Genomic DNA, 24375 nt, shown 5'->3' on the forward strand with positions numbered 1-24375 from the left:
AGAGACGGAGGTATCTGATAAGAGACGGTGTTCCAAAAGGCGTCAGTTAGCAGTTGGTTTGCCAAATTAACTTTCAAAGGCAGCTGGATCACAAGGTCTGACATTTCTACACACAAATCTTCAATGATTGATGGACTGCCGTAAACCAGCTTTGCTGGGAAAAGATAATCTTTGGCAGTCTGCTTCAAAGGCGACTCCTGGAAAGATGAAAAGATAGCGCTCTTTGCGTTAATTTTGCAGAGCACCGTGCACGTGGAAGACACCCAGCAGTTCTGTGTCGTTGACTGTGAAGAGTCGTTTCTCATATCTGGCAGCTGCACATGGGATGGTTTTGTTTCCAATGTGGATAGGGACTTTGCTGCACAGAGCATCTGTAAAGACCTACAGATGAGCAGAAGTGTGAATTGGCCATTTTACTCACTAATGTCTCATGGCAAGGTAGTGGGCTGAAATGGGGAGAGAGAGGAGCTTTTCTAAAGCAGCAAGATCTAGAAAGATCCCTCTATTTCTTCTGGAATACAGATGGTGTGATTTCACTCCCAGAAACCAGGGGGTGAGACACCTCGGTGAACAGGACAAGGTGGTAGTGGTGGAGATGAACAAGCAGGGCCCGTGGCACACACACGTGTGTGTGTGTGTGTGTGTACGTGTGTGTGTGTGTGTACAGGTTCATGTGTGTGAGTGTGAGATCTGAGTTACCAGGACAAGTACTGTGGTTCCTGTTAAGAAGTTGGGAATCCAGAAATGTTTGTTGCAATGTAGGCAACAACTTCAGCTTTCTGAAGGAACTTGGAGCAGCGAGGGGCGGGTTTGAACTCCATAAAGCTGCTGACAAACAGAATGTAGCTTCATCCGAAAATGACCACTGCTTTGCTCCCCACACAGCTTCCAAGTCTGTCTACTATTGTAACGGGCACCACCCCCAGTCACTCTATAAAGGAAAGGAGACCTTTTCCACAGCCCTGGTCAGGGGCAATGAACGGGCTTGGGTGATGCATCAGATTAGGATGGAGGTGACGGAGGCTCGCAAGGGGCAGGCCCAGCTTGCACTGGGCACTCCTGCACCTGCCAAGCCTTTATTCATGTGGGCGGAACCTCTCTTAGGCCCCACCTCTCAGCACTGTTGGGAGATTCAGTTTCCCACGCAGGAATTTGGGAAACAAAACACAGCACCTGCCTGCACGCGGCCTCAAGTGGGCTCAGGACAACGGGACAGAGGCTCTGGAGGGGGTGGAGCTTGGACAATGAGGGAGGGTGTGGCGGGTCACGGAGAGGGCTCCTTGGATGGACAAGGCAGAGGCCCTGACGTCTGGGGGTGGGTGAAGCTGGCGTGCAGAGCAACCAGTGCCACCTTTGCTCTCTGGCAGGGTGAAGTAGAGAAGTCCACTCTGCCCGTGGAGCTACTATGAGGTTAGAAGCCCTGCTGCTCTCTTTCACACTGCTGCACTTGGCGGGCGCCGGCTTCCCAGAAGACTCTGAGCCAATCAGTATTTCGCATGGCAACTGTGAGTACCCTGCCCCCGCCCCTCCACCCTGTGGACATTCCAGCCTGTATGGGCGTAGCAGAGACGAAACAGAAAAACAGACATTCCTGGTAGTTTGATCCTGGGTCGGTGTAACCCAAGTGGAGATTGCAGGTGCAGAACCCACCATCAGATGCTATTTGGAGGACACAGATGTAGGAATCAGAGAGTCCTCAGTGACCCCAAGCCCCAGTCAGGACCTTGCCATGCTCAGTGCCACAGCCACCTGGTGGGAGAACACTGTCCCCGTTTGGCAATGGCCAGTCTCCCATGACTTCTGATGTACTCAATACCTGAGGGGTTTGCAAGCTAGGAGAAGCGGAGCATGGTGAGACAACTCTAGGGGCCTCAGAGAATTGACCTTCCTTCAGAGTTAGTGGTGTCCTTGCTGCATGTGGAGACAGAGTGAGCTAGAGTTTGCAGGGGACCTGTGTTAGTTCTTTGGCCTTTGTGTTGCCACCGGCGATGACAGAGACCAACGGACTAGGGGTTGGGAGCTTAGGGAGGGAAGTCCTGCTGGTGTGGTGAATGGAACATCCAACTCACCGTACGCCTCTCCCCTGATTACAGTTATCTAAAAGAAAAGGGAGAGAGTGGCTTCCCCCAAACTGTCCAGCACAATGACCCAAAACTCGGACACCAAGGGACCACGTGGGCTCTGTGACATTCCCCCAGGACCCTCAGCAGGTCCCTCAGCTGGACACTGGAGGGCAGGGGGAGGCGAAAACAGAGGCCAAGGGGCGCAGCCCAGACCATCATGGAGCTGAAGCACATGACTCCTGACCCACATTCGTTTTCTGAATGATGACAGATGCCACTGTGGGCGGGGCACGGACACAGCAGGGATTTAAAGCATAGCACCCATGTGTGAGTTCCTGAGTGGCTTCCCAGGCCCCGGTCACAGCCCTCACCCCTCCTGGTGCAACTCTGCTTTCTAAATCCAAGTCCCCTCTGTGTGTCAGAGCATGGCCAGGGCTCCGCAGAGCGTAGGTTAAGGGCAGAGATGCGTTGGCATGTTCTGAAGGTCATAGGTTACTCCACATGGTCCACTCTTAGTCAAAGAGTTGGAGCAAAGGAGAAATTCGCTGCCCTGCAACCCCTACACCGGCTCTCCAAGCCAGGGAACATTCCAGATTGCCTGACTGGCTACACTCAGTTTGACCCTGTCCTGTCAAAGCCCGTGTTTCTATGAGCTGGGCCAATGGCTTCCCTCCGGAGTAAGCTTCCCACAGTTCCTCGAATGCCAGCCAGCCTGGCCCAGCGGCCTTCAATAGCGGATCATTCCCGCAGGATGTCCGTGGAGACGGCGTTTTTCTCCTGGCTCATGGACGCCAACTCTCGCCTCCAGACCTCCTTGCCTTTGTACTGATTGATGGGAAGGCTGCTTTGAAATAGTTTGGTCCCGAGACAAGGTCTTTGGCAGGCTGCCCTCCCCCCCACCCCAAGGCTTAGCACTGGAAAGGAGATGAAAAGAAAGCTGGGCAAGAAAAAGAGCACCTTGGTGCTGGCAAGGCAGGCCCCAGCAAGGGATGCGAGCCAGGAGGCTGTCCAGGCCGCTCAGTAGTGGGCAGTGCACCAGTACCCAATGGCTCGTTGGGAGAACGAGGAGGCGGCCAGGGGCATGTGCAATGTGGCTTTGTGTGGCGGGCCCTGCCCCTGCTTTGTCTGACCAGCTTCTCCTTGCACAGATACAAAACAGTACCCGGTGTTTGTGGGCCACAAGCCAGGACGGAACAGCACACAGAGGCACAGACTGGACATCCAGATGGTCATGGTCTTGAACAGAACCCTCTACATTGCCGCTAGGTAAGCCACGGCCAGGCCCCAGAGGCCCACGTGGGGCCAGCTCCGCTTCCTCTCCCAGACCCTGAGGTCCCCAAACACCTGATCGGAGGTCACTTGTACCTTGTCAAGCCACAGCTTTCAAGATTGTCTCGGTCTGTTTAACTTTGTATGAATTTAGAAAAAAAAAAAATAATGACCACATTTTCAGAGCTTAGAGGCAATAATTCCACTGTTAATTATGAACATACGGGCAAATATTTATTCAGTTACCCAATAGGGTGATTCACTCTTTGACACTCACTTGTTAAATTAAGTTGAACATGAAAACATGAATGACAGACGTATGTAGGTGTGTATATTAAACATAGACTGTTTGAAAGAAGGCCGTGTCACTCCCAACAAAGTCCAATAGGGCAAATCTTTACTTTATATATATATATATATGAATTTTTTTTTAGCTTTGCTTCTAATTCTGACCTTCATTTAGCTGGACTGCAACTTCTTGGTGACCTTGGTGTCCTGTGCCAAACAAGAGGTAACTTTTAGAAAGCCGCCCTTCGTTACACTGCCCCACTTTGCAGCAGAAGCACCACGTTGGGAAGAGTCCAAGTGAGCAGGGTTGGGGACATGTGTGGCGTTCCACTGTGGTCCCTCCTGGGTCTGCACTGACGTGCGTGTCTGGCCATGCCCACAGATAGAGCAGGTGAAACAGAGTACTCGACTGTCTTTAGCGTGGGGGATTTTTCTGCTTGGTTAGGTGGGAGGCCACTGGCTGCTGAAGGAGGCCCCAGAGCTCCCCACACTCAGTCATGGCGAGCCAGGCCAAAACACGCTTTTTCCAAATTTTAGCTTTGTAAATACTTGTACTAGTTGCATGTGCCGACTACTGTGCAAGTTGCAGACAGAGCTGTCAGTTTTACCATTCCAACTCATTCAATCCTAGAAATAACCCTTGGGGAATGAGCTCTTATCACCCCCAGGTATTAGTTGAGGAACCCAAGGGAGGGAGAAGGGGGAGGTGACTGGGCTCAATGGGGCCATACAGCCACTGTCCTGGCACAGTCCCCGAAGGGGGACATCCCAGTGGCCACCTCCTTGGACAGCATTGGCTCCTCTCTCACTAGCCCCTATTGTGGCTGCTGGAGAGCCACTGCAGCCAGGTACTGTGAAGATGGAAATGTGACCAGGAGCCAACTCATGTGGGACCAAGCCGGTGTCATCTTAGCTCCCTACTATCAGGAAATAAAACAAGAAGCAATAGAATGGAATGCATTTCCACAAAAGGCCTAGTTGACCAACTGGTTCTCCATGCGCACCCGACAGCCATCTGTGCTCCCCATTTTTATGCTTCCTTCCTCTCTGCATGTCACATCACCCCACTGCTCTGGGGGATCCTGGCTGCAAGAGACAAGGTTTCTGTGAGCGCCAAGCCATGTCAGCACAGTGCAGTGGAATCCCGGGATCCAATCCTGGTTTTATGTTCTGGGAATTGATTCAGGAAGGGCAGCTGCAGATCCTGAATGGACACTTGGGCCACCGGGGGTGATCCCGAACCTGGTCTGTGGTTCCACAGAAAGTGCTGTCTGTGCTTGCTGGGGCCATGGGAACTCTTAGATGTTGAAAAAGATTGCCACTGCCCCAAAAAGAGATTTCAATTCATACTATTCTGTTTTTAGAATACTTCCTAGTTCTTCCCGGACAATTGATGTCAACAATTGCTAGCCAAGTGCCATGCACAAGCTGGGGGAACTGAGTGAGGCTGGGGGCAGGAATCTCTCAATTCTACTTTATTATTATCCCCTTGGTGAATTCTCTCTCTCTCTCTTTTTTTTAGTAATCTCTCAACCACTCATTAACATACACAAGCCATGCCAAAAAAAGGGGGGTGGGGAGGGATCCAGAGTTTTCTGAGGAGTTGCCAGTGCATGTTAATCAGCTGTTAATTTAGAATTCCTATATTCAGCTCCCACTTCAGTGTTTGAGGCTAGGCTGGCAGGGCCAAGAGTGGCCCAATCTCAGAGTCCCTGGCAATTCCACTGCTATAAAGCTCCTGACCACAGCAGCCTCATAAAGTCACACACATAATAAACCATGCAATCAAAACCACCTTGAAATTAAAGGGCAGCTCTGCCCCAGCACTCTATGGAAGTTTGTAGAAACTTCCCAAGTCAGCATTCCACCCACACAGGCCTCCTCATTCTCCCACTCACCACCCATTCCATGCCTGCGTGTGCACACACACACCCACACACACGTGTGCATTCTCACAGCTCTGGAGGCAGGTGAGGGGTCCGGAGGACAGGGATCCTGCCCTCTCCCCGCATTTTCATGGACAAGAGAAGGAGAGCCTGTTTTTAATCGCTAGGCTTCTCCAGTGGCTCTCCCCAAAAGCAGTAGCAAACAGACTTCCCCCAGGGAATCTGAGAAGACTCAGACGAGGACCTAGCTCAGCGGAGCGAGGGAACAATCCCTTCCTTTCTTCCCTTCTCTTTGCAGCCCTCCTCCAACTTCCCCACTAGCCCCCGTTCCTTTCAAGTCATGAGGGGCCTGGAATGCCTGCATGGGGGCCTGGAGGTCTTGGTTTAAAGCTGTGGATAATTTTCCAGCCCCAGGACTTCCTGAATTTTAGAAAAAGTCAATGTTATTTCAAGGGAAAATGAGCTGTTTTGCTTTGCCTCGCCAGCCGCCACCTCCTCCATCGAGTGCAGTTCTTTTCTTGGCTTGCTTCTGAATTCCAGACAAAAGCGCTCTTGTTCTCGGCTCACACAGAAGGGGAGGTTTAAATATAGCCCCACACCTGAGCTGCTGAGGCCTTCTCTACCCTTGCACGGAGAGCTCGGCAGCCAGTTGCAGAGGACCAAGTTCCCAGAGATGCAGGGAGGCGCGCTGCAGTGGGAGACACCCAGCTCCACTCCAGCACCCCTCAGCCTCTTCTCCGGCCTCGGAATGAATTTTACCTTCATCATCTTCCATGACCTCCGCCCAGTGAGCCACACTGATGTGTCTCCTTAAGACAGTGTCGGGGAGGGAGGCCAGCTTGGGACAGGGTTGGGCATCGGGATGTAGGCTCGAAGATCCCGAAAGGGCGTGTGGACCGCAGGTGTTCATTCCCAGTGCCACCTGCACGTGTCCAGCTGCAGATCGGTGCTGGACGCTAGGTTGATGGTAGGCTGACCGAGCCAGTGCTGTGAGCAGAGGCGGCCCTCGCAGGCTGGGCTCCTCTCCTGTTCTGGTGTGTTGGTGTTGTGGTATTTTTTTCACATGTGGGTATGGGCTTAGTGGCCTTGGGTGACAGAAAAGGGATCTCCCGACTTTGTGTCTGACCCTTTGTTCATTCTCCTTTGTCTGTAGGGACCATATTTATACTGTTGATATAGACACGTCACACACAGAAGAAATTTACTGTAGCAAAGTAAGTCATTAAAAACTGGCTTTTCTTTCTCTGGGGCATGCATTGTGCTGAGGGACGAAGCTGCTGTTTGGAACACCGTATCAAGTACCTCCTCCTCTCCAGGCCTGCCAGTGTGCCCAGGAGGCAGCAGGGCACGGCCCGACTGCTTGGGCCCCTGCCGCCATCGGGGAGACCAGATAGAGCTTGTGGCTCCTGGTTGCAACCTACCTAGGCCAGGCACTTAGGCCACTGTCTCCCCTGCTCCCTGCCCCATTACTTGGCCTTTTAAAAAAAAAGTTTAAAAGTGTCTTTCCAAAATGAAGGCTTTTTAGGATAATCTTAAAGAAGAGAATGAAATTGCTGTTAACCATTTGGAAATAGCAACCCATGTTTTGTGAAATCCTAATTGGAGGGTAGGTTCGGGTTTAGCACGCATTCAGAAATAGCTCTAGATAGAGTTTGGAGGTTTTTGGTCATTTCTAAATTCATCTAATAAGATACTGTCCTGTTCGTCTAGGGAAATATCAGTTTTCATAACTAAAATTTCTGGCCCACAGATATCTCAGTGTTGAAGTTCTCTGTAATATTAAGTTTGATTGGACTGTTGTGGTCTCAGGAATTTCATCATTATCCTTCTGAGATAGAAATCGTAAGCTTGGTTTCCTTGTAACTCCACGTGGTGATATTTCGGTTCATAAAAGCCGTGCCATGGAAGTGGAAGATCGGCCCACGGAGTTTCATGAACAAGTCTAACCTGAATCGGATCTTTGTTCTCCAAAAGTGAATGTGCCCTTTATGTGGGAGAAAATGACTTCCATATTTCAAGGGGAAAGCCCTTCTTAACAAAAATTGATTTATCATCTGAAAGACGAGGGCAGGGACATGTTCAGGATCGGAGTAAGGCTGATCTCGCTAGAGCATCTGGCCGTGTTGTGTGACATGTCCGCGGGGTTCCTGGCCTTTTCCTAGATGTCACAGAGAAGACCTTTCTGCAGTATAGTAACTAGTTGGGGGTTCAGATTTGCAGCAGCGTTTCCATCGCTTATCTGGTGCTGCTCTGGTGAATTCATCATGGAAACGGGTACAGAGAGCTTCCTGATTTACATGTCCAGTCTCCCCCAGGGAACTCTTATTTCTAAATCCAAATTTGCTGACCCCTGAGCTCTAATTGATTTCTTTCTTGATCCCTGCAGAAATTGACATGGAAATCTAGACAGGCTGATGTCGACACGTGCAGAATGAAGGGGAAACATAAGGTTGGCAATCCGCCTTAATTCCTCAGCGGCCGCTTGGGTGCAGGTGCTGGGCGGTGCCTGGGGACTGCAATGGCATCGGATGGTGCCAGTTTTTCTCTCCTGAGCCACCGCTTTTCCCACCAACTTCCTGCCTTGTGCACTGCTCAAAAGCCCCAGGCTTGGGGGTAGTTGGGCAGACACCCCGTCTTCCCAGCACTTGGCTCACTCAGCCAGCTCATAGCCCACATTCACTGGGAATCTGCCAGAAGCTTCTAAAAGGCTGTGCGCACACACTGGGTTTTGTATCTGGGGTCCTATAACAGCTTCACCCAGCAGCCCTAGATGGGAGCCAGTGCCCCCAGCTTGCCTTCTCTTTAGGGTGTCAAGTCGCCCTCTGCTGCACTCCCGACCTTTGCCTCATTCCCCGCCCTGTGTGCCCCAACCCTGGGTCCCCTGTGTTGGACCCTTACTCTGGGCAGACCTCACTTGACACAGGAGGACGGGCTTCACCCTGGCAATGGGCTCTGCACAACAGCTGGGATTATTTTCCAGGACGAGTGTCACAACTTTATCAAAGTCCTGCTGCGGAAGAATGATGACACGCTGTTTGTATGCGGGACAAACGCCTTCAACCCTTCCTGCAGGAACTACAAGGTAGGCGCTGCACTTGGCTGTGGGAGCCCTGCGGCTGGGAGTCCTCCCACTCAGCCCACTCCTCCTCCAGCCTGCTGCCGAGCCCTGGCGCCCTGCTCGCTTCCTGTTTGGTCAGAGCTGATTGACGAGTCTCTGAAGAGCCACCCAGCACAATCCACTTCTCTAAGACCCTACTCTTCATTGTTCCCGGACTGACGGACTGCCCACGTGGGAATGCCATGTGCATTCCCTCACTGCCTCCCCTCCCTGTCTCCACTCTGAACACACACTGCTGTGGCGAGCAAGCCCTATTCTGCACGGTCTCTCTGATGCCTGCCCTTGGAAACCAGAGCCTCCTCTAGGCAGCACTGCATGGGTCTAGGAGATGTAATTGCATGGAACACTTGGCTTTCTTCAATGGGGTCTCACCTATGTTGACCTCGATGCAAGAGAAAGAAAAAAAAAGCTCTCAGGGAATTAGCCGGCCCAGTTGGTCCCGCTGCAGTCAGCAGAGATGTGGCAAGAAGGCAGGGGCCCCACAGTGCAGGAGCCAGGGCTGGCAGTGACCCTGGCCCCTCACCTGCGAGCAGCACTCTGGGCCCTTACCCCCTGACCAGTCTCTACCTTAGGAAACTCGGACTGAGTGTCCACAGTGGCCAGACACACAAGGGCCCTCTCCCTTGGGAAGCCAGGAGTTGCATGGCTGCTACAGCAGAAGCGTGATGAGACATGAGGCTGGCCTGGAGCAGGGGGATGCTCCTCAAGGGGGTGGGTGACCCCCACACGTACACACATGCCTACCTGCTGTCCTTGTCCCCTGAAGACAAGGGTCTCCTGTCAGATGCTTAATCTTTATGGACAAAACAGAGAAGGCTTATCATAAACCAAAGACCAGCTTTTTCCACCAACCCAGGGTCTGTGTGTTTATAATAGAGGCTGGCCAGTCAGTACCTTACATCATTCCTCCACTCTGTGTCCTGTCACCCTGGGGCCCTACTGAGGACTGAGCAGGGTGAGGGCTTCTCACGCTGCAGACACTCACTCTGGGACGCTGCTATGTGCCACTATGCTACAGAGGCAATGCCACCACCACTCCTGGTGACTGTCATTTCTGCCAAGAAAGTGGGGCCCAGACCCCTCAGAAGACACACATGGAGTGTGACTCACACTCAGCTCCTGTCCCCATGCTGTGTACCCGATGATGACCCTGTCCATTACTCAGAGAAGTGGCTGGGATGCAGCGTAACATATGGCTTTGCCAATGATGCAGGACTTAAGATACCTGGGTACAGCAGGGTGGTGGCCTCTCCCTCTCTCTTTTTCTAGTATGTTTTATCAACAGACCAGGGCCAAGGCTCACAGCTTAAACCATCCTCGTTCACTAAAAAAGCCCAATGCACCCATCAGGTAGGAGGCAGAAGTAGAACGGTAACCAACTGTCCATCTCTGCCTCTGCACCCTGCCTTGCCTTATACTGTTTTCATAGTAGGATGCATGCATGAGAAAGACTATAAACCCACATGTGACTGGGGGATAATTCAGGCAACTTCCAGTTGTGTGATGCCCACACCCTAGATGAGCTTGGTTCAAGACCCACTGCTCCACTTTCCATCTAACTTCCCTAATGTACTGCACAAGCAGTGCCGGATGGCCCGAGTGCTTAGGGCGCTGCCACCACAGGGGAGACTTGTTCTAGACCATTCTGCCAGAGTCAACTGTGGTGGAGATGAGCCATGCAGGTGACCACATTTCAGGCTGTCCTGCTGGAGAACTTTGGTCTGGGACCTTGACTTTGAGAGTCAGTTTCCTCCCTGAAAGCCAGTACACTCTGGCCGTGTCAAGGGTGGCAGCTTCTCTCAGTGTGGGTCAACAAGTCCTCTTATCTCACGCAGATGGATACCTTGGAACCATTCGGGGATGAATTTAGTGGGATGGCCCGGTGTCCATACGATGCGAAGCATGCCAACGTTGCCCTGTTCGCAGGTAACTGCCCGATGTCTCCTCACTGTGCGCATGTGTGTTCAGCCTGTGGCCTGTGGTGTGCTGTGCAGGAGTCACAGAGACACCACGGTGTTTGATTCTGTGGGGGAGGTGGTGGTTAGGATCACCGGCACCGTGGGAAATGGGGCTGCACATGGTGTTTGTTGTGCTTGTCACCGCAGTCCTGGCTGTTGGGTATCTTCAGCTTTAGATGGCAAAAACCACAAAGTAGGGTGTCAGCGAGACACGATTCATCTTGTAATCCCATGTCAAGTGGTCGGAATATGGGCTGATGATCTCCCCCGTGGCCCTGGCCTGCGCCCCGTCCCTGAGCAGGAGAGCAGGCTGTGGACATCTTCACGCCCCTCTCTCCCCACCCTGATCACCCTCTCTCTCCTCTAAGATGGGAAACTGTACTCGGCCACTGTGACGGACTTCCTTGCCATCGACGCAGTCATCTACCGGAGCCTGGGAGACAGCCCCACCCTGCGGACCGTCAAACATGATTCCAAATGGCTAAAAGGTGAATGGGGGTGGAGGGGTGCATCCTTGGGGGGCGCACTGCGGCTTGGTTATAGTGATGGCGCCCATAGACAGGTGACAGGTGCACCTTTGGCCTCGACTAGTCAGGGTGCCTCCCTCCCACCCCATGACCTCACAGTGTGAGCCCAGAGTCCCACATGGGAGGACAGGAGGAAAGGACAAGAGGTACAGGTGGCAGGGCTAAGAAAAAGCCACCAAGCCCATGTGAGCCAGGGTGTATCTTTGCTGTTTTGGGCAGTGCGTGGTGGCAAGTGCAAATGAGGGGTCATGGAAAAGTCTTGGTGGTCCATGGCACTACAGGTTGCTGGCCTGCACCCTACAGTCTCCACCACTAGTGTGCAAAGCCTGTGTAAGGTGGAACACCGCTGTGGCCTATAACTGGTGGGAATCCCTTGAGTACCATGTGGCAGTGTCGCTCACACACTCACACTGAGTGCCCCTCCGCTGTTCGCCCACAGAGCCCTACTTTGTGCAAGCGGTGGACCACGGCGACTACATCTACTTCTTCTTCAGGGAGATGGCCGTGGAGTACAACACCATGGGCAAGGTGAGGACACTGCTGGACGCCTGTGTGTGTGGTGTCGTCCTCAACGATCGTGCGTGAGTGCCACAGCCCGCTGGGGAGGTGTGGTTTGAAGCGGGTACAGCAACAGCCAGCCAAAGCAAGTCCTCCGCCGTGCTCGGAGGGACCCTGCCTGCTTCCTTCGAACAGTCTGAAGCCATGGGCAGCCTCTCGCAGCTCTCTGCCGAAAGCCGAGCAGGCAGCGTCCTGGCTACCTTCTTACCAAGCTGCAAGCTGCAGAGTTGGATTCTCCTGTTTTGTCTTCTTGTTATCACTGAGCTGCATTGTGGGGAGTAGTTATCAAGACTCTATAAGCAAACCTTGCCTCGGTCTTGGTCTTTATTGCAAAACAATCGAGTCCAGTTCAAGGCTTTTGTTTTGTTATTCTTAGCAGAATGTAGGTCAAGGTCACTACACGGGCAGACACAGATGAAATGGCAGATTGGCCCACACAGACAGCAACACCCACTCAGCTGGGACGAGGCAGGGCCCAAAGTGAGATGTGCAGCCTACATGTGCTGGCTGTGAACACCTGCTGAGCAGGATGTGCAGCCAGAGGTCCAGTGGTGCGAGTTCACCCCCGAGGGTAACTTATCACCCCACGCAGGACGCTCCGGCTGAGCACCCCGCTGCTTTGCTGTTCCTGGGGAGCAATAGGTGACGAGGTCAGGCTCACGCCCCGTGCTTGCCTCTGCAGGTGGTGTTCCCCAGAGTGGCACAGGTGTGCAAGAACGACATGGGCGGCTCGCAGCGGGTGCTGGAGAAGCAGTGGACCTCCTTCCTCAAGGCCCGCCTCAACTGCTCCGTGCCCGGCGACTCACACTTCTACTTCAACATCCTGCAGGCCGTCACCGACGTGATCCGCATCCACGGCCGTGACGTTGTCCTGGCAACCTTCTCCACGCCTTACAACAGGTGACTCTGCCCCACCCAAGGGGCCTACCTCGGCCGTGATTCCTGCTTCCTTTCCCCAGGGGGTGCCCTTGTCATCCTCGGCATTCACAACTGACACAGTTCCACTCACCACTGACCAGCGTGACTCATAAACCCTGTATGATCAGGGTTTCAGGGGGCATGATAGCTAATATGTACATGCCCAGCACAGCAACTCTCTGCCAAACTCAGATTACCTTTTTCAAGCTTAAACATACAAACACACACACACACTGGAAATCTAAGGAAGTCCTACATGGTGGAATCTGGGATTTTGATAAACCTAACACGTCTCTCCACTAAGGGACTCTGGTAGTTTCTGAGTCTCTTTCAGTATGGTTGGCCGTGGCACAGCTGGCAGCCGCTACACCATGGTCCCTGTGGGGACCCTCCTGGCCTGGCTCTGCCCCCTCCCATGCTCCAGCTGTCCGCCAGGCCTAGTGGTCTGACTGTTCATGCCTGCCCGAGCCCAGCCATCCCGTGGGACCTGGTGCCACCTCTATCTGTTGTAGGCACACTTGCAGGACTGCGAGCTGGCTGAGGGCTTTTGGGTGTAGGGAGCATGTCCTGCGTTAGGTAGGAGGCTCTACAAACACAGTGTTGAACAGAACAGGAGGAAGGAAGGAAAGGGGGATGAAGAGAGGGTTTCACAAGCGGCTGTGACCTGGAGACAGGTGTGAAACCTTAGGGGACCTTCCGTTACTACAGGCGGTCCAAGATACTGCAAGCAGTGTCCATCCTCTGTTTCCTGGTGTATAAGGTAAAAAGGTGAACCTGCTGCTTTTGGCAATGGGAAGTCGGGGCATTTGCCCTGGCATTTAAGGGGCCATCGCCCCTTACCAGAGTGGCCTGGCCCCTATGCGGGCTCTGCCTCCATCTCCAGCACTCCTGTCTCCCACATAACTGACCCACACTGAGCTCCCATCTCCCGTGTGCCCCGCCCCCAGCCAGGGCGGCCAGCTGGGGAGTGACCCAGCAGGTAAAAGATTCTCGCTCTCTCTCACAAACACACATACACACTCTGTCTTCCTCTCTCTGTCCCTCTCTGTCTTGGCCTTTCAAATGCTTAAGAAATTATTACACAAAATTATTTTTAATTAAGTAATGCTGATGTTATGAAATTCCAAAACGGGCAAGGATCACGCCCTTAGTCATACACGGTTTGGTAAACAAACACACATACATGTTGCATACCTATGAAGTCCAGGTTGCCACCTTGCTTGAGATAAGCTCTCCTATTCTCTTCCCATTTCCTGCTTTATCAGTAAGACTTAAACGATCACGTTATGAAATTAAAGACGGTGTGGAATGCTGCCAATAATTTGTGAGCAGATTTCCATATTGGCACAGTATTTTCTAGCGTAAGCCTGGTAATCCCACCTGCCCCGGATGCTGTGCCCTCGGTCCTGGAGGCCCCTGCCCCATCACAGCCCCTGCCTGAAAGCCAGCTGGGGCCTGCAGTTTATCTGAGCAGCACCCAGGAGTCACCCCATCAAAAGCAGAGTGCGAGTGTACACAGTGTTCCTGGACAAGCAACGCGTGCCTTCCCACTGCTAATGAGAAACACAGCTGAGCTTTCCCGGAGTGCCAGGCAGGGATCCTGGGTGCCGGGATCACTGCAGAGAGCTGGTATTTTAGAAATTACACTGCTGAATCTCAAGCAAATACTCAACAGAAGAAATGGCAGGGCAATGATGGGAGCACAGTGTGTGGAACTGCATCCTACATACACACACACACTTTCTCATGTGCTGAGCTGGACTTGCGGTGGCATCTATGGATGGCAGGGCACCGTATTGGGCATGTTCCCTTACACAGGTCTTCATCTCTAAGAACATGGGTAAATGTGCCACCCGCAGCCCCGTCGCACTTCCTCCCTGAACTGACGCAAGTTACAAGGCAGAGGTACCATGGGCAGTCTCCCTCAGCAAGCAGGCCACAGCTCATTCTGCAGGGCCATGGTGCCCGTTCAGTTTGTGGAAACACTATTTATATACTAGGGCTCATCATGCTAGGGTAATGTGTGCAGAGCCGTGTTTGGTAACACCATGTGTGGCATTCCACGTTGGGGCATGCCCAACTCTTTGATGGGTGCCTACAGAGCCACGTTCAGTAACACTGCATGTGTCACTGTGTTACAGTATCCCCGGCTCTGCTGTCTGTGCCTACGACATGGTGGACATCGCCAATGTTTTCACTGGACGATTCAAGGAGCAGAAGTCCCCCGACTCCACCTGGACGCCAGTTCCCGATGAGCGAGTTCCCAAGCCCAGGTACCCGCACGTGCTTGTTGGGCTGCTGCAAGCTTCTAGACAGGGTGCTGCCCACTCCTGTGGCCCTGGCGGTCCCCAACCTCCACAAGGCTTCCAGACACAAACACCAGCATGATTGAACGGCACAGCGCAGGCAGCACAGGCAGCACAGCACTTGCCTCCATCCTGCTAGCTATAAACCAAGTAGCCTTCAGAACCCTCTGATCCTCCACTCTTGTAGGCTTTTGCTTAAAAGCATCTGGGGCCACAGAGATCAAGGATCAGCCTGTCCCCAGGTTGCTTTTTGAAACACCCATGGCCCGAAGGCCTCCTAGAGCTCTGCTGGCCCTGTACACTGGCCGGCAGGCTCCACATACCACAACCCATCTGTTGTTCTCTCTGCTGGGAGCAGGACTTCCCTCAGCCCCATGCCTGTTCTCTGTAGCTGTCCCACACATCACACCTCCAGGTTATATGCCAGCACACATGTGCACCGCCACTCTTCTGCAAGGTAGCCCAACACTTGAACGTTTGGTCTCCCTCACCCGCAGTCCCCTACACGAACACATGCCGCAATCCTTCCATCAGCTGGATCAGATCACAAGACGTGCCCTTCCTTCTTGAGGGGCACGCTCCCATGGCCCTCCACCTGCAGCACCTGAGCTACCTGTGACCAGCCACCACCCATGCCCTTACCTAGGTATATCCTGGACGTTTCCCAGGCCTGGCTACTTAGGGCCAGCTCTGTCTCCCCTCTGGACACGTTGGCCTTACCTGCTGTCCTGTGATGTCTCTCGACTCCCAAGGCCAAAGCATTTCACCATCACTGGTTCCAGGAAAGCAGGTTCAGGGTACCTGGCCTCCCAGACCTGCCACAATCAAGCAGAAATAAACATGTGATTAACATGCAAACTTCCTGCCAACCCCATCCAGCCCTACTCGTTGGGTTTGTCTGTGCCTCTGGGAGGAGGCCAGGCTGCCCCCGGCAGAAGGAAGTGGCCACAGGGACCTCCCAGTGTTGTCTTGGGTGGCACACACATGGCCCAGCCTCTCCTTGCCATCACGACAGCCGGGCACTGGAGTCACTGGCCACAGGATGGGCAATCTGCCCGCTCCGTGCCATGCCCTGCCCACTTTTGTTTCAGGCCTGGCTGCTGTGCAGGCTCATCCTCCCTAGAGAAATACAGCACGTCCAGCGAGTTCCCGGATGACACCTTGAACTTCATCAAGACACACCCACTCATGGATGAAGCGGTGCCCTCCATCATCAACCGGCCGTGGTTCCTGAGGACGATGGTCAGGTGTGTGTCAGGCGAGCAGGGCCTTCCTGGGCCTCTGGGGGACTCACGCCTTGGGTGCCACAAGAAGCCTGTGGGCCGAACCACCAGAGCCTCGTGGCCACAGTGCTGGTGAGAGGAGTTCCAGTGTGGTAAAGATAGTTGCACCTGGCCAGCAGAGGGGCAGTACTTCCGTCCCTCTGGCACGTTAGCTCAGCCTGTGCAAGGGAAAGGCAGTGAGGGAGACAAGGGACCCGTGTTGGCTGAGACAGGATTGCAAAATTCACCACAGGCTGCCCGGCCCTGTGGTGCGTGGACACTGTGCGTGGCATGGGCAGGCCAGTGCTGAGGGGCCTCCTGTATCCTTCCATCAGCCCCTGTCTTGAGAAGCGGTGGCCAGTGGAGGAGGGTCGGCTGATTAGAGAATGCAAGGCCTTGCATTTCTTCGAAGACTTCCTTTTTTAAGATTTACTTTTATTAGAAAAGCAGATTTACAGAGCGGAGAATTAGAAACTCCCTCCATGTGTCCCACGTGGGTGCCAGGTCCCGAGGACTCAGGCCTTGCCCCTCTGCTGCTTTCCCAGGCCACAAGCAGGGAGCTGGACATGAAATGGAGAAGCCAGGATAAGAAATGGCTCCCACATGGGTTGCCAGCTCTTGCAGGTGGAGGATTAGCCAGTGCGGCACGGTGCCAGCCCCCAGAGCTTATTCCTGAATTGCTGAGAGGCTTCTAGTCTCCCCCCTCCGGACCAGGCACAGTGCTGATGTACTCAATCACCATTTTTCTGCCGTGACTTTTCCCCAAGAGATATTCAAGTGCTCTGCAGGCTCCCTCCGCCTCCCTGATGGGACGCACAGGGTGTGACCCACAGGGCGGCCCGTGTGCTCAGCACAGACATCAGTGAGTGAGCTGAGAGAAGCCCACGGGGCCGGCTCCACCTCGGAGTTTTCAGCCTCACCACAGGTCCTCCACTCCTGCTCCCCACTGTCCTTCCCGCCCTGGAAACTGTGATCCAATTGGTAGGATGAAGCCCTGGTCCAGGGCCGGGGGCTGCTGCCTTGCTTACTGATGGGCAGGAGGCATTAGCTGGGCCCTGCTTGCACGTGGGACAACTGCTGACCAATTTCAGATGATTTTAGGTATCTATTTATTCTGGAGAGTGGCCTGTACACGCTGACCTCTGCTCCCCTCTGGAGCTGCCACTTGTGCACCCTGTAAGGAAGTTAGGACCCCAGCAATGTGTACACACTAGGGAGCTGCATGTGCGCTCCTTGGGGGCTGGCTAGCTGGCTGTCATGCTGTTGGACACGGTGCCAGGTGGGGCACTGTAATGACATCACCAGAATCCTGTCGCTGCAGATACCGCCTGACAAAAATCGCCGTGGACACCGCAGCGGGGCCCTACCAGAACCACACTGTGGTGTTCCTGGGGTCGGAGAAGGGGATCATCTTGAAGTTCTTGGCCAGGCTGGGCAGCAATGGCTTCCTCAATGACAGCGTCTTCCTGGAGGAGATGAGTGTCTACAATTCTGAGAAGTGAGTGCCAGGCCGCCTCCTTTTGGCTCACGACTTGTCGCGCTGCTGGGGAGCCTTCCCTGCAAAGCATGGCAGACCGCTTCTGTGCATTTTTAGGTCACGTTTTGTGCTGTTTGTAAAGGCTGTTTTTTTTTTTTAATTTTAGATTTGTTTATTTGAAATAGTTAGAGAGATGCTCTATCTATTGGCTAACTCTCTGGGTGGCAGCAGTGGGCGGGCCAAGGCCAGGAACACAGAGCTTCTTCCAGGCCAACCACATGGGTGCAGGGGCCCTAGGACTTGGGCCATGAACTCCTGCTGCTTTCCCAGGCCATTAGCAGGGACCTGCCTCAGAAATGGAGCAGCCGCATGGGATGCTGACCTTGCAGGTGGCAGTTTAACCCACCACACCCACTATACCCTCGTAAAAGCCTTTAAACACACAGCAGGCGCTGCCTACTCCTTGCCAGCAGCTGTGTGTGTTCCTGTACACACGCACATACGTGGGTGCTCTCATGTCATAGGGGACTCCCTTGTGGGCTTGGACATGAGGGTGTGGGTGGGGCAGAGTCCAGGGGGGCTGACTACGGAGGGCCGGTTCACGGTGGGCCTGCCTCGCACCCAGGTGCAGCTACGATGGTGTGGAGGACCGGCGGATCATGGGCATGCAGCTGGACCGCGCGAGCAGCTCTCTGTATGTGGCGTTCTCCACCTGCGTGGTCAAGGTCCCCCTGGGCCGATGCGAACGGCATGGCAAGTGCAAGAAGTAGGTGCTGTAACCCTGCAGGGCGGGAGGCCGGGAACGTCCACGGTGGCTACCGAGCATGGTGAAGGATCTCATGGCCCCTGTTCCCACAGAACGTGCATCGCCTCTAGAGACCCCTACTGTGGGTGGGTGAAGGAAGGCAACTCCTGTGCCCATCTGTCACCCAGCAGCAGGTAAGGAGCACGTGCGGGCAGGGGACAGTGGCCACTGCAGGCACTACATGACACACACACACAGGCTCCTCCTCACAGCATGGGCAAGGCAACCCCAGCTCTGCGCACGGCAGACTTTCCGTCAGTGTATCAGCCTTGGGCTGGCTCAGGCACAGAGAAAGGGGGCTGGGTGGGCTTCAAAGCATTTCTTGGAGGAGAGGAGCAGAAGCAGCCTGCCTTCCACTCCTTGTATAAGAACCACCACGGGAAGGAGCAGCCAGGTGCCAATTTGGGGCCAATTTGGGGCCAATTTGGCTTCACACAAGTCAGTCATGCAAGGTGTGCCCGCTTTGCAGCAGCGGGTCAGAGCACGGGCAACGAGCTCAGGCAGTGAACACCAAAATCACACCACTGGGTGTGGATGTGACTTTGAGCCACGCCTGGGGGAACTTTCACTCAAGGCATCGCCAGCAGACTTTGGTGAAGCAGCTGCAGAAAGAAATGCCCATCATCACAGCAACAGATGCCAAATCCCCCAAAGACAGCTCCCCTGTTCGAAAGCTCAGCACCAGTGTCATTAGCACGTTTGTGCTACGGCACTGCACCTGTGTCCAGGAGGCAGGCCTGGGCAGGTGGGCCCGCAGACACAGCCAGCGCATGGGAGAACTAGAGGAGGAGTATCCCTGGGCGGTGATAGCAAAACACTGTCCCTAGGGCCTGTCGCCTCACAAGCCCACATGTCCAGTGGCCATCCTGTCGCCTCACAAGCCCACATGTCCAGTGGCCATCCTGTCGCCTCACAAGCCCACATGTCCAGTGGCCATCCTGTCGCCTCACAAGCCCACATGTCCAGTGGCCATCTGTCTCCAAGAACTTCTGCATGTACACCAGGCTCAGCTAAGCAAGGAAATCCATAAAGTTCAGGAGTGAAAGAAATCAAAAGGAGACTGGACTCAGGCTTTTGTGTAGACACCATGCCAGTGTCTATAGCATCCTTGGTGTCACAGGCTGTGTGTAGCCACAGGTGACCCTGAAACTCCTGGGCGAACTGCTTAGGTATCCTTGAAGGAGCACCTCAGACTCAGCCACAGTTCCACACTGCTACCTATTTCTCCTTGGCACCTGCCACCCAACGTATCAAGTTGTATGACTGCAGTCACACTGGAGCCTCACGTGACCACATGTCTCTCCCCACCCTCTTCAAAGGTTGGCATTCGAGCAGGACATAGAGCGTGGCAACACGGACGGCCTGGGAGACTGTCACAGTAAGGGCACTTTATTCATTTCCTTCTTATTTTTCCAATTCAACTTTGTCTTGGGGTTGAGATGTTTTTGTCAAGTGTCCCTCAAACATAATCCTACATGTGGGACCGAGAGCAGCTGATGCTTTAATGTGCATTCAGAATCGAAATCATCAACTAAGAGCAAAGCCAGCAGAGTGCGCACATGTGTGTGTCTGTGAAAGAGCCAGTGCTGTGAGACAGAGCAAGCCAGGGCCGTGTGTGTGTGTGTGTGTGTGTGTGTGTGTGTGTGTGTGTGTGTGAGTGATAGAGAGAGAGGGGCGAGCCGGTCCTCCAAGTGCTGGCACTGCCAGCTGGCTCCCAGCTCGCTGTGGAGAGCTGTGGAGATTAGCTCTAGAGAATATTAATTAGAGCAAACAGTAAGTGCCGTCAGCATTTCCATTACCAAAATGACAGTTTTGTTGTGTTTTAAGATGTTCTATTACACCGTAATTTTCAGCCAAATAATAAAGAGATTGATTACTGCACTCTAGCTTTTTTAATTCAATGAGATGGTTATATTCTTCTTGAACTTATCAACAAGCAGGGGTAATTATGTGTTTAATTAGATTTATGTGTGTTATCATTTGGGCTAGAAAGAAATCTCAGAACTATTACGCTGGCACTAAATGATTCAAGGTAGCCTTTCCATAGGACTCTCAGAGTTCATCTGAAGGGTTACCACATGGCAACACTTTGTTAGAGTGTGATATTAAAGATCATAGTCCAAGATTGGCCCACTTGTCCTGTGTCCTCACACACATCCATACTCCCTTGAAAAACGTTTTAGTTGTGCTAATTTGAAGGAAATGCCACACTCTGTCTAGGTAAGTGTGGCCTGTGGTTCTAAATGTCACACACACACACTGAATGTTAATCCTGCTTCAGAATGGGACCACCCTAATGCAAAGCCTGGATGTGGACTTGGCCTTGGTGATGATCACATAGACAAGCAACAATGGCTGCCAGCAGAGTCACCTTCCAATGCTTGCCCATGTGCAGCTTTTGCTTGCAAATGTATTTTGGAAAAAAAGAGAGGCATTTTCATTATGTCTTTGCATACAATATACATGAGCACAGGAGACAGCGTCGGCATAGAAGATGGGATATATGTGCACTCGTCTTATTTGTGAAAGAGAAAAGAGGTCTCGTCCATGGCCTGGATCATCTTGATGCCTTTGAAATAGGTTTCAGGGTGTGTGTGTGTGTGTGTGTGCATGCACGTGTGTGTGTGCATGTGTGTGTGTGTGCGTGTGTGTGTTCATGGTTGCCTAGTCAGCTGGCTTTGCAGAACTGTCTTCACTGAATGTTTCTGAGCGGGGGAAGGGGTGTTGGTAAGAAAACCACAGACAGAAACTTGGGTGGACTCAGGAGACACGTAAGGTCTCCACTACCACAGCGAGCACCTATGGCACATCTGGCCTAGGGGACACCCTCAGCGGGCCCCAGGCCTGCCTGGGCTTTTTCTAGCAGATCCCCAACTTTGAACCCCATTCCTGCTAAGGCCCTACCAGAGATGGCTCAGGTCAGAGTGGGCTGTATGCTATTTAATTTCTAAAGTAAAATCCTGTTGAGTTCAGAGCACTATGACCTCCCCATGTGGTTTTGAGGACAGAGGAAGAGAGAAGTAAACAAAAGTGCTTTGCCCACTGTCCCATCCACCCTACCCTGGCTGCATTCCCCAGAATCACGTGTTACCCCCGTCTCTGCTGCCTGTCTGTCCCTTGCCAGTGAATTGGAGTCCACTCACGAAGTGGAAGAGCGGGGCAGTGTGAAGTAAGCCTGGGCTGGCCGTGCTCTCTGAGGATGTGAGTGGCATCCATGTGGGGGCGTGTGCTCAGACACCTCTCCCCTTCTGTCTTTCAGATTCCTTCGTGGCTCTGAACGGTAAGGACGATGTTGCTCTCGCAATGTTCCTTCGGGGACAGCCTGTTTCACTAACCCTCTTAGAGGATTTGCAGATCGTAAATTTCTCTCCATTAATTTGTGATCCTCATTGGTTTTTTCTTATAGACATGTCAACTCCTCTACCAGATCATGATATGTCTTACAACACAGTGTATGGTCAGTTTACTGGTTTTGATTTTTAACTACTCAAGTCACTCACGCTGTGATAGTGTAGACCTCGCATTACTAAACTTCCCAGAAAAGGTTCATGGTCTCATGAGGGCCCCAATTCACTAACATCCTCTGTCGAGTGTACAGTGGTTATAGCTGACACGGGAAACTGAGCCTGGATTCTGAACTCACATAACATGAAACTGCCAGCCACAGGAGAAATTGAAGAAAGAACACGATGGGGTCTTGAGAGAGAAGATGTGGGCACACCTGGTTGCCAGCACCTTGCCCTCCACGGGGAGGAGGCGAGTTCTTACGAGGCAGATCTTGCCAGTTTTGTCTGAATGGGGTCCCTGAAATTTAGGCAAAGTGTAGGAATCCGCAGCCAAGTTCTCGGGGGTTTCTTCAGGACAGACATGGGAATGAGTTGATGTGCAACAGCATCAACCTCCATCGTTGTGAGTTTGAAACACACAGGCGCTGTGCTGGAGCAGCCCCCTCCAGGCCGACAGCAGAACCTTCTAACCTTCACAGAGCCACAGCACAGTGCAGCCAGTCCCGTGACGTTTCTCCACGTCCCCCTCCAACTCCGTGCCCAAGTACTGACCCACGCAGACCTTGCATGTTTTCTTAAATGCCACATGGAGCACAGCTGTCCAATGGCAAAGCCCAGCTTCAGGATGATTACAAAGGCAAGCTTTGGCAGGTGCAAAAGACTGCAGTCTATGCATATTTTTTCAAAATACGCATTTCCATGAACTTTTTGAAGACCCCTCTCATATAACCAAATACAGGAGAGGGTAAAATAAAAGAAAGAAAGGAAAATTTTCTCTTTCGCACACTCAGGAGCCGAGGAGATCCTTCTAAAGGATTCCGAATGTGTTCAAGAAATACCTCCACGCAAAAGCGCAGTCCCTGCATGAATTAGCATAAATGAAACTAAAACCTCTTTGAAAGTCTTAATGACCTCTGTTGCGGAGCTGGCCGGTGAGGGAGGCAGACCAGGGCTTTCTCTCCTCTGCACCTGTCGGGCAGGGGAGCTTGCAGGGCTGTGCCCGTCAGCACCGCTCTGCAGTGGTCTGAGCCAGAATGCTCAACAGCAGGGCCAGAGAAGGGACTGCTGAAGCGGCAGGTGCGCGGCCCGCCCTTGGGCTGGTGAAGGCACGCTGCACCTGCTCTTTCTCGTATCACACTTTGCCATCCTCTCCCGTCGTTGCATCGTCTTTATCAGACTAAGAGGTCCAGGTGTTGAGTCTCTGAGCCGGCAGCTCCCCAGGCGGCCAGGCCGTTTCTCTAACAGACAGAGTAATTAAACCACGGGCTGCGTTTTATGAACCGAGCTGGCTCTCCGAGCTGTGGGTCTCTCCTAGTTCCTTTACAGAAGGAAACGTGCTTATTAATTCTCCCAAGGTAATACTCTCAAGGTCAGTGCCCATTTGTCCTCAGCTCTCAGTCAGTGGTTTCTTTGAGGAAACTAAAAAAAAAGGCTTGAAGATTTTCTTTCTAGTGATTGATCCTGTCCATTTCAGACCAAATCTGTTCAATATTGAGTGGCTAAATGATTAATTAACCATCAAAATGAAGGCTGGCCCAGACACTACTTAGAAGACTGCAGGAGATTCGCCCTCCCTCCCACACACAAACCTACTGTGAGAGTCACTTATTTCTGAGTTAACAGACTGAGAAGCAAACCTTTCATTCAGCAAAGCCTCACTGAGACTGACCACCATGGCAGGAAGTGGAGTGGGCACCAGCTGTGTGAGAACAGGTGCAAGACCAGGAGGCTGGTTTGAAAGCGTGAACACAGACAAGGCAGGCAATCCCTAACTCCAGGGCACCAAGACTGCGCATGTCCTTCGCGCTGGCCAAGGGCAGACCCACCAGGCGACCCACTCAGGAATGGAGTGTGAAGCCTTGCTGCCTGGCAAGGGCTGTGTGCACCACCCATCACATCCACCAGAGCCTGTTGAGTGAATTGGGCCCCCGTGAGTCCGCTGGCTTCCTCTGGAGTACTGACTTAGTGTCTGTGTGTTTGTCTAATTGGCCATAGTCATTGTTAACAGGTTAGAGTAGTTTGATGGGTCTCTAACCTCTAGAATCACAGTAGCTTGTAGATGTAGAGAAACAGTGTGATGGACTGAAGTTAGCATTTTAAATCTATTTACATGACAAGATTATTACAGCATACGTTCCATAGGTCAGAATGTAGGTTCCAAATCTACTGCCATTCAGTACCACATTCATGAACCTCTAAAATCAGACTGAAACAGAATGATGGTCTCCTTGCAACATTTTTTTTTTTGGAGGGCGTCATCATGGAGGACCAGCGCCCCAAGGTGCTTTGCATAGATCTCTGAAGTGGAGACCCAGGTGCGGCTTGCTCTCAGGAGCTCACCGTTGGCAACGTGCTCTGTCCTCAAGCACAGATTTAAAAGATTATGAACCTTACACAGCACCAACAGTTTTTCCCCTTTGAATAAATCAGATGC

General features: G+C 52.8%; 1 protein-coding gene across 3 annotated transcripts in view; it reads left to right on the forward strand.

Annotated features, from left to right (window-relative positions):
- Positions 1 to 1405: 1405 nt before the first annotated feature.
- Positions 1406 to 24375, forward strand: part of SEMA6A (semaphorin 6A) — a 40759-nt gene continuing 17789 nt past the window's right edge. For 2 of the 3 annotated variants that reach the window (XM_040996939.1, XM_040997016.1), the window contains exons 1-16: positions 1406 to 1505; positions 3212 to 3329; positions 6660 to 6720; positions 7893 to 7955; positions 8487 to 8588; positions 10460 to 10550; positions 10951 to 11070; positions 11549 to 11637; positions 12350 to 12567; positions 14727 to 14858; positions 15983 to 16138; positions 17475 to 17651; positions 18256 to 18396; positions 18489 to 18569; positions 19755 to 19813; positions 21695 to 21715. In XM_040996939.1, the coding sequence (XP_040852873.1) occupies positions 1406 to 1505; positions 3212 to 3329; positions 6660 to 6720; positions 7893 to 7955; positions 8487 to 8588; positions 10460 to 10550; positions 10951 to 11070; positions 11549 to 11637; positions 12350 to 12567; positions 14727 to 14858; positions 15983 to 16138; positions 17475 to 17651; positions 18256 to 18396; positions 18489 to 18569; positions 19755 to 19813; positions 21695 to 21715 (1729 nt within the window). Of the gene's footprint in view, positions 1506 to 3211; positions 3330 to 6659; positions 6721 to 7892; positions 7956 to 8486; positions 8589 to 10459; positions 10551 to 10950; positions 11071 to 11548; positions 11638 to 12349; positions 12568 to 14726; positions 14859 to 15982; positions 16139 to 17474; positions 17652 to 18255; positions 18397 to 18488; positions 18570 to 19754; positions 19814 to 21694; positions 21716 to 21841; positions 21893 to 24375 lie in introns of all 3 variants that reach the window. The other variant, XM_040996866.1, reaches the window with a different exon arrangement.

Source organism: Ochotona curzoniae, unplaced genomic scaffold (genome assembly GCF_017591425.1).
Source record: "Ochotona curzoniae isolate NIBS_2020 unplaced genomic scaffold, NIBS_Ocur_1.0 contig_1, whole genome shotgun sequence".
NCBI classification, from domain to species: Eukaryota; Metazoa; Chordata; class Mammalia; order Lagomorpha; family Ochotonidae; genus Ochotona; species Ochotona curzoniae.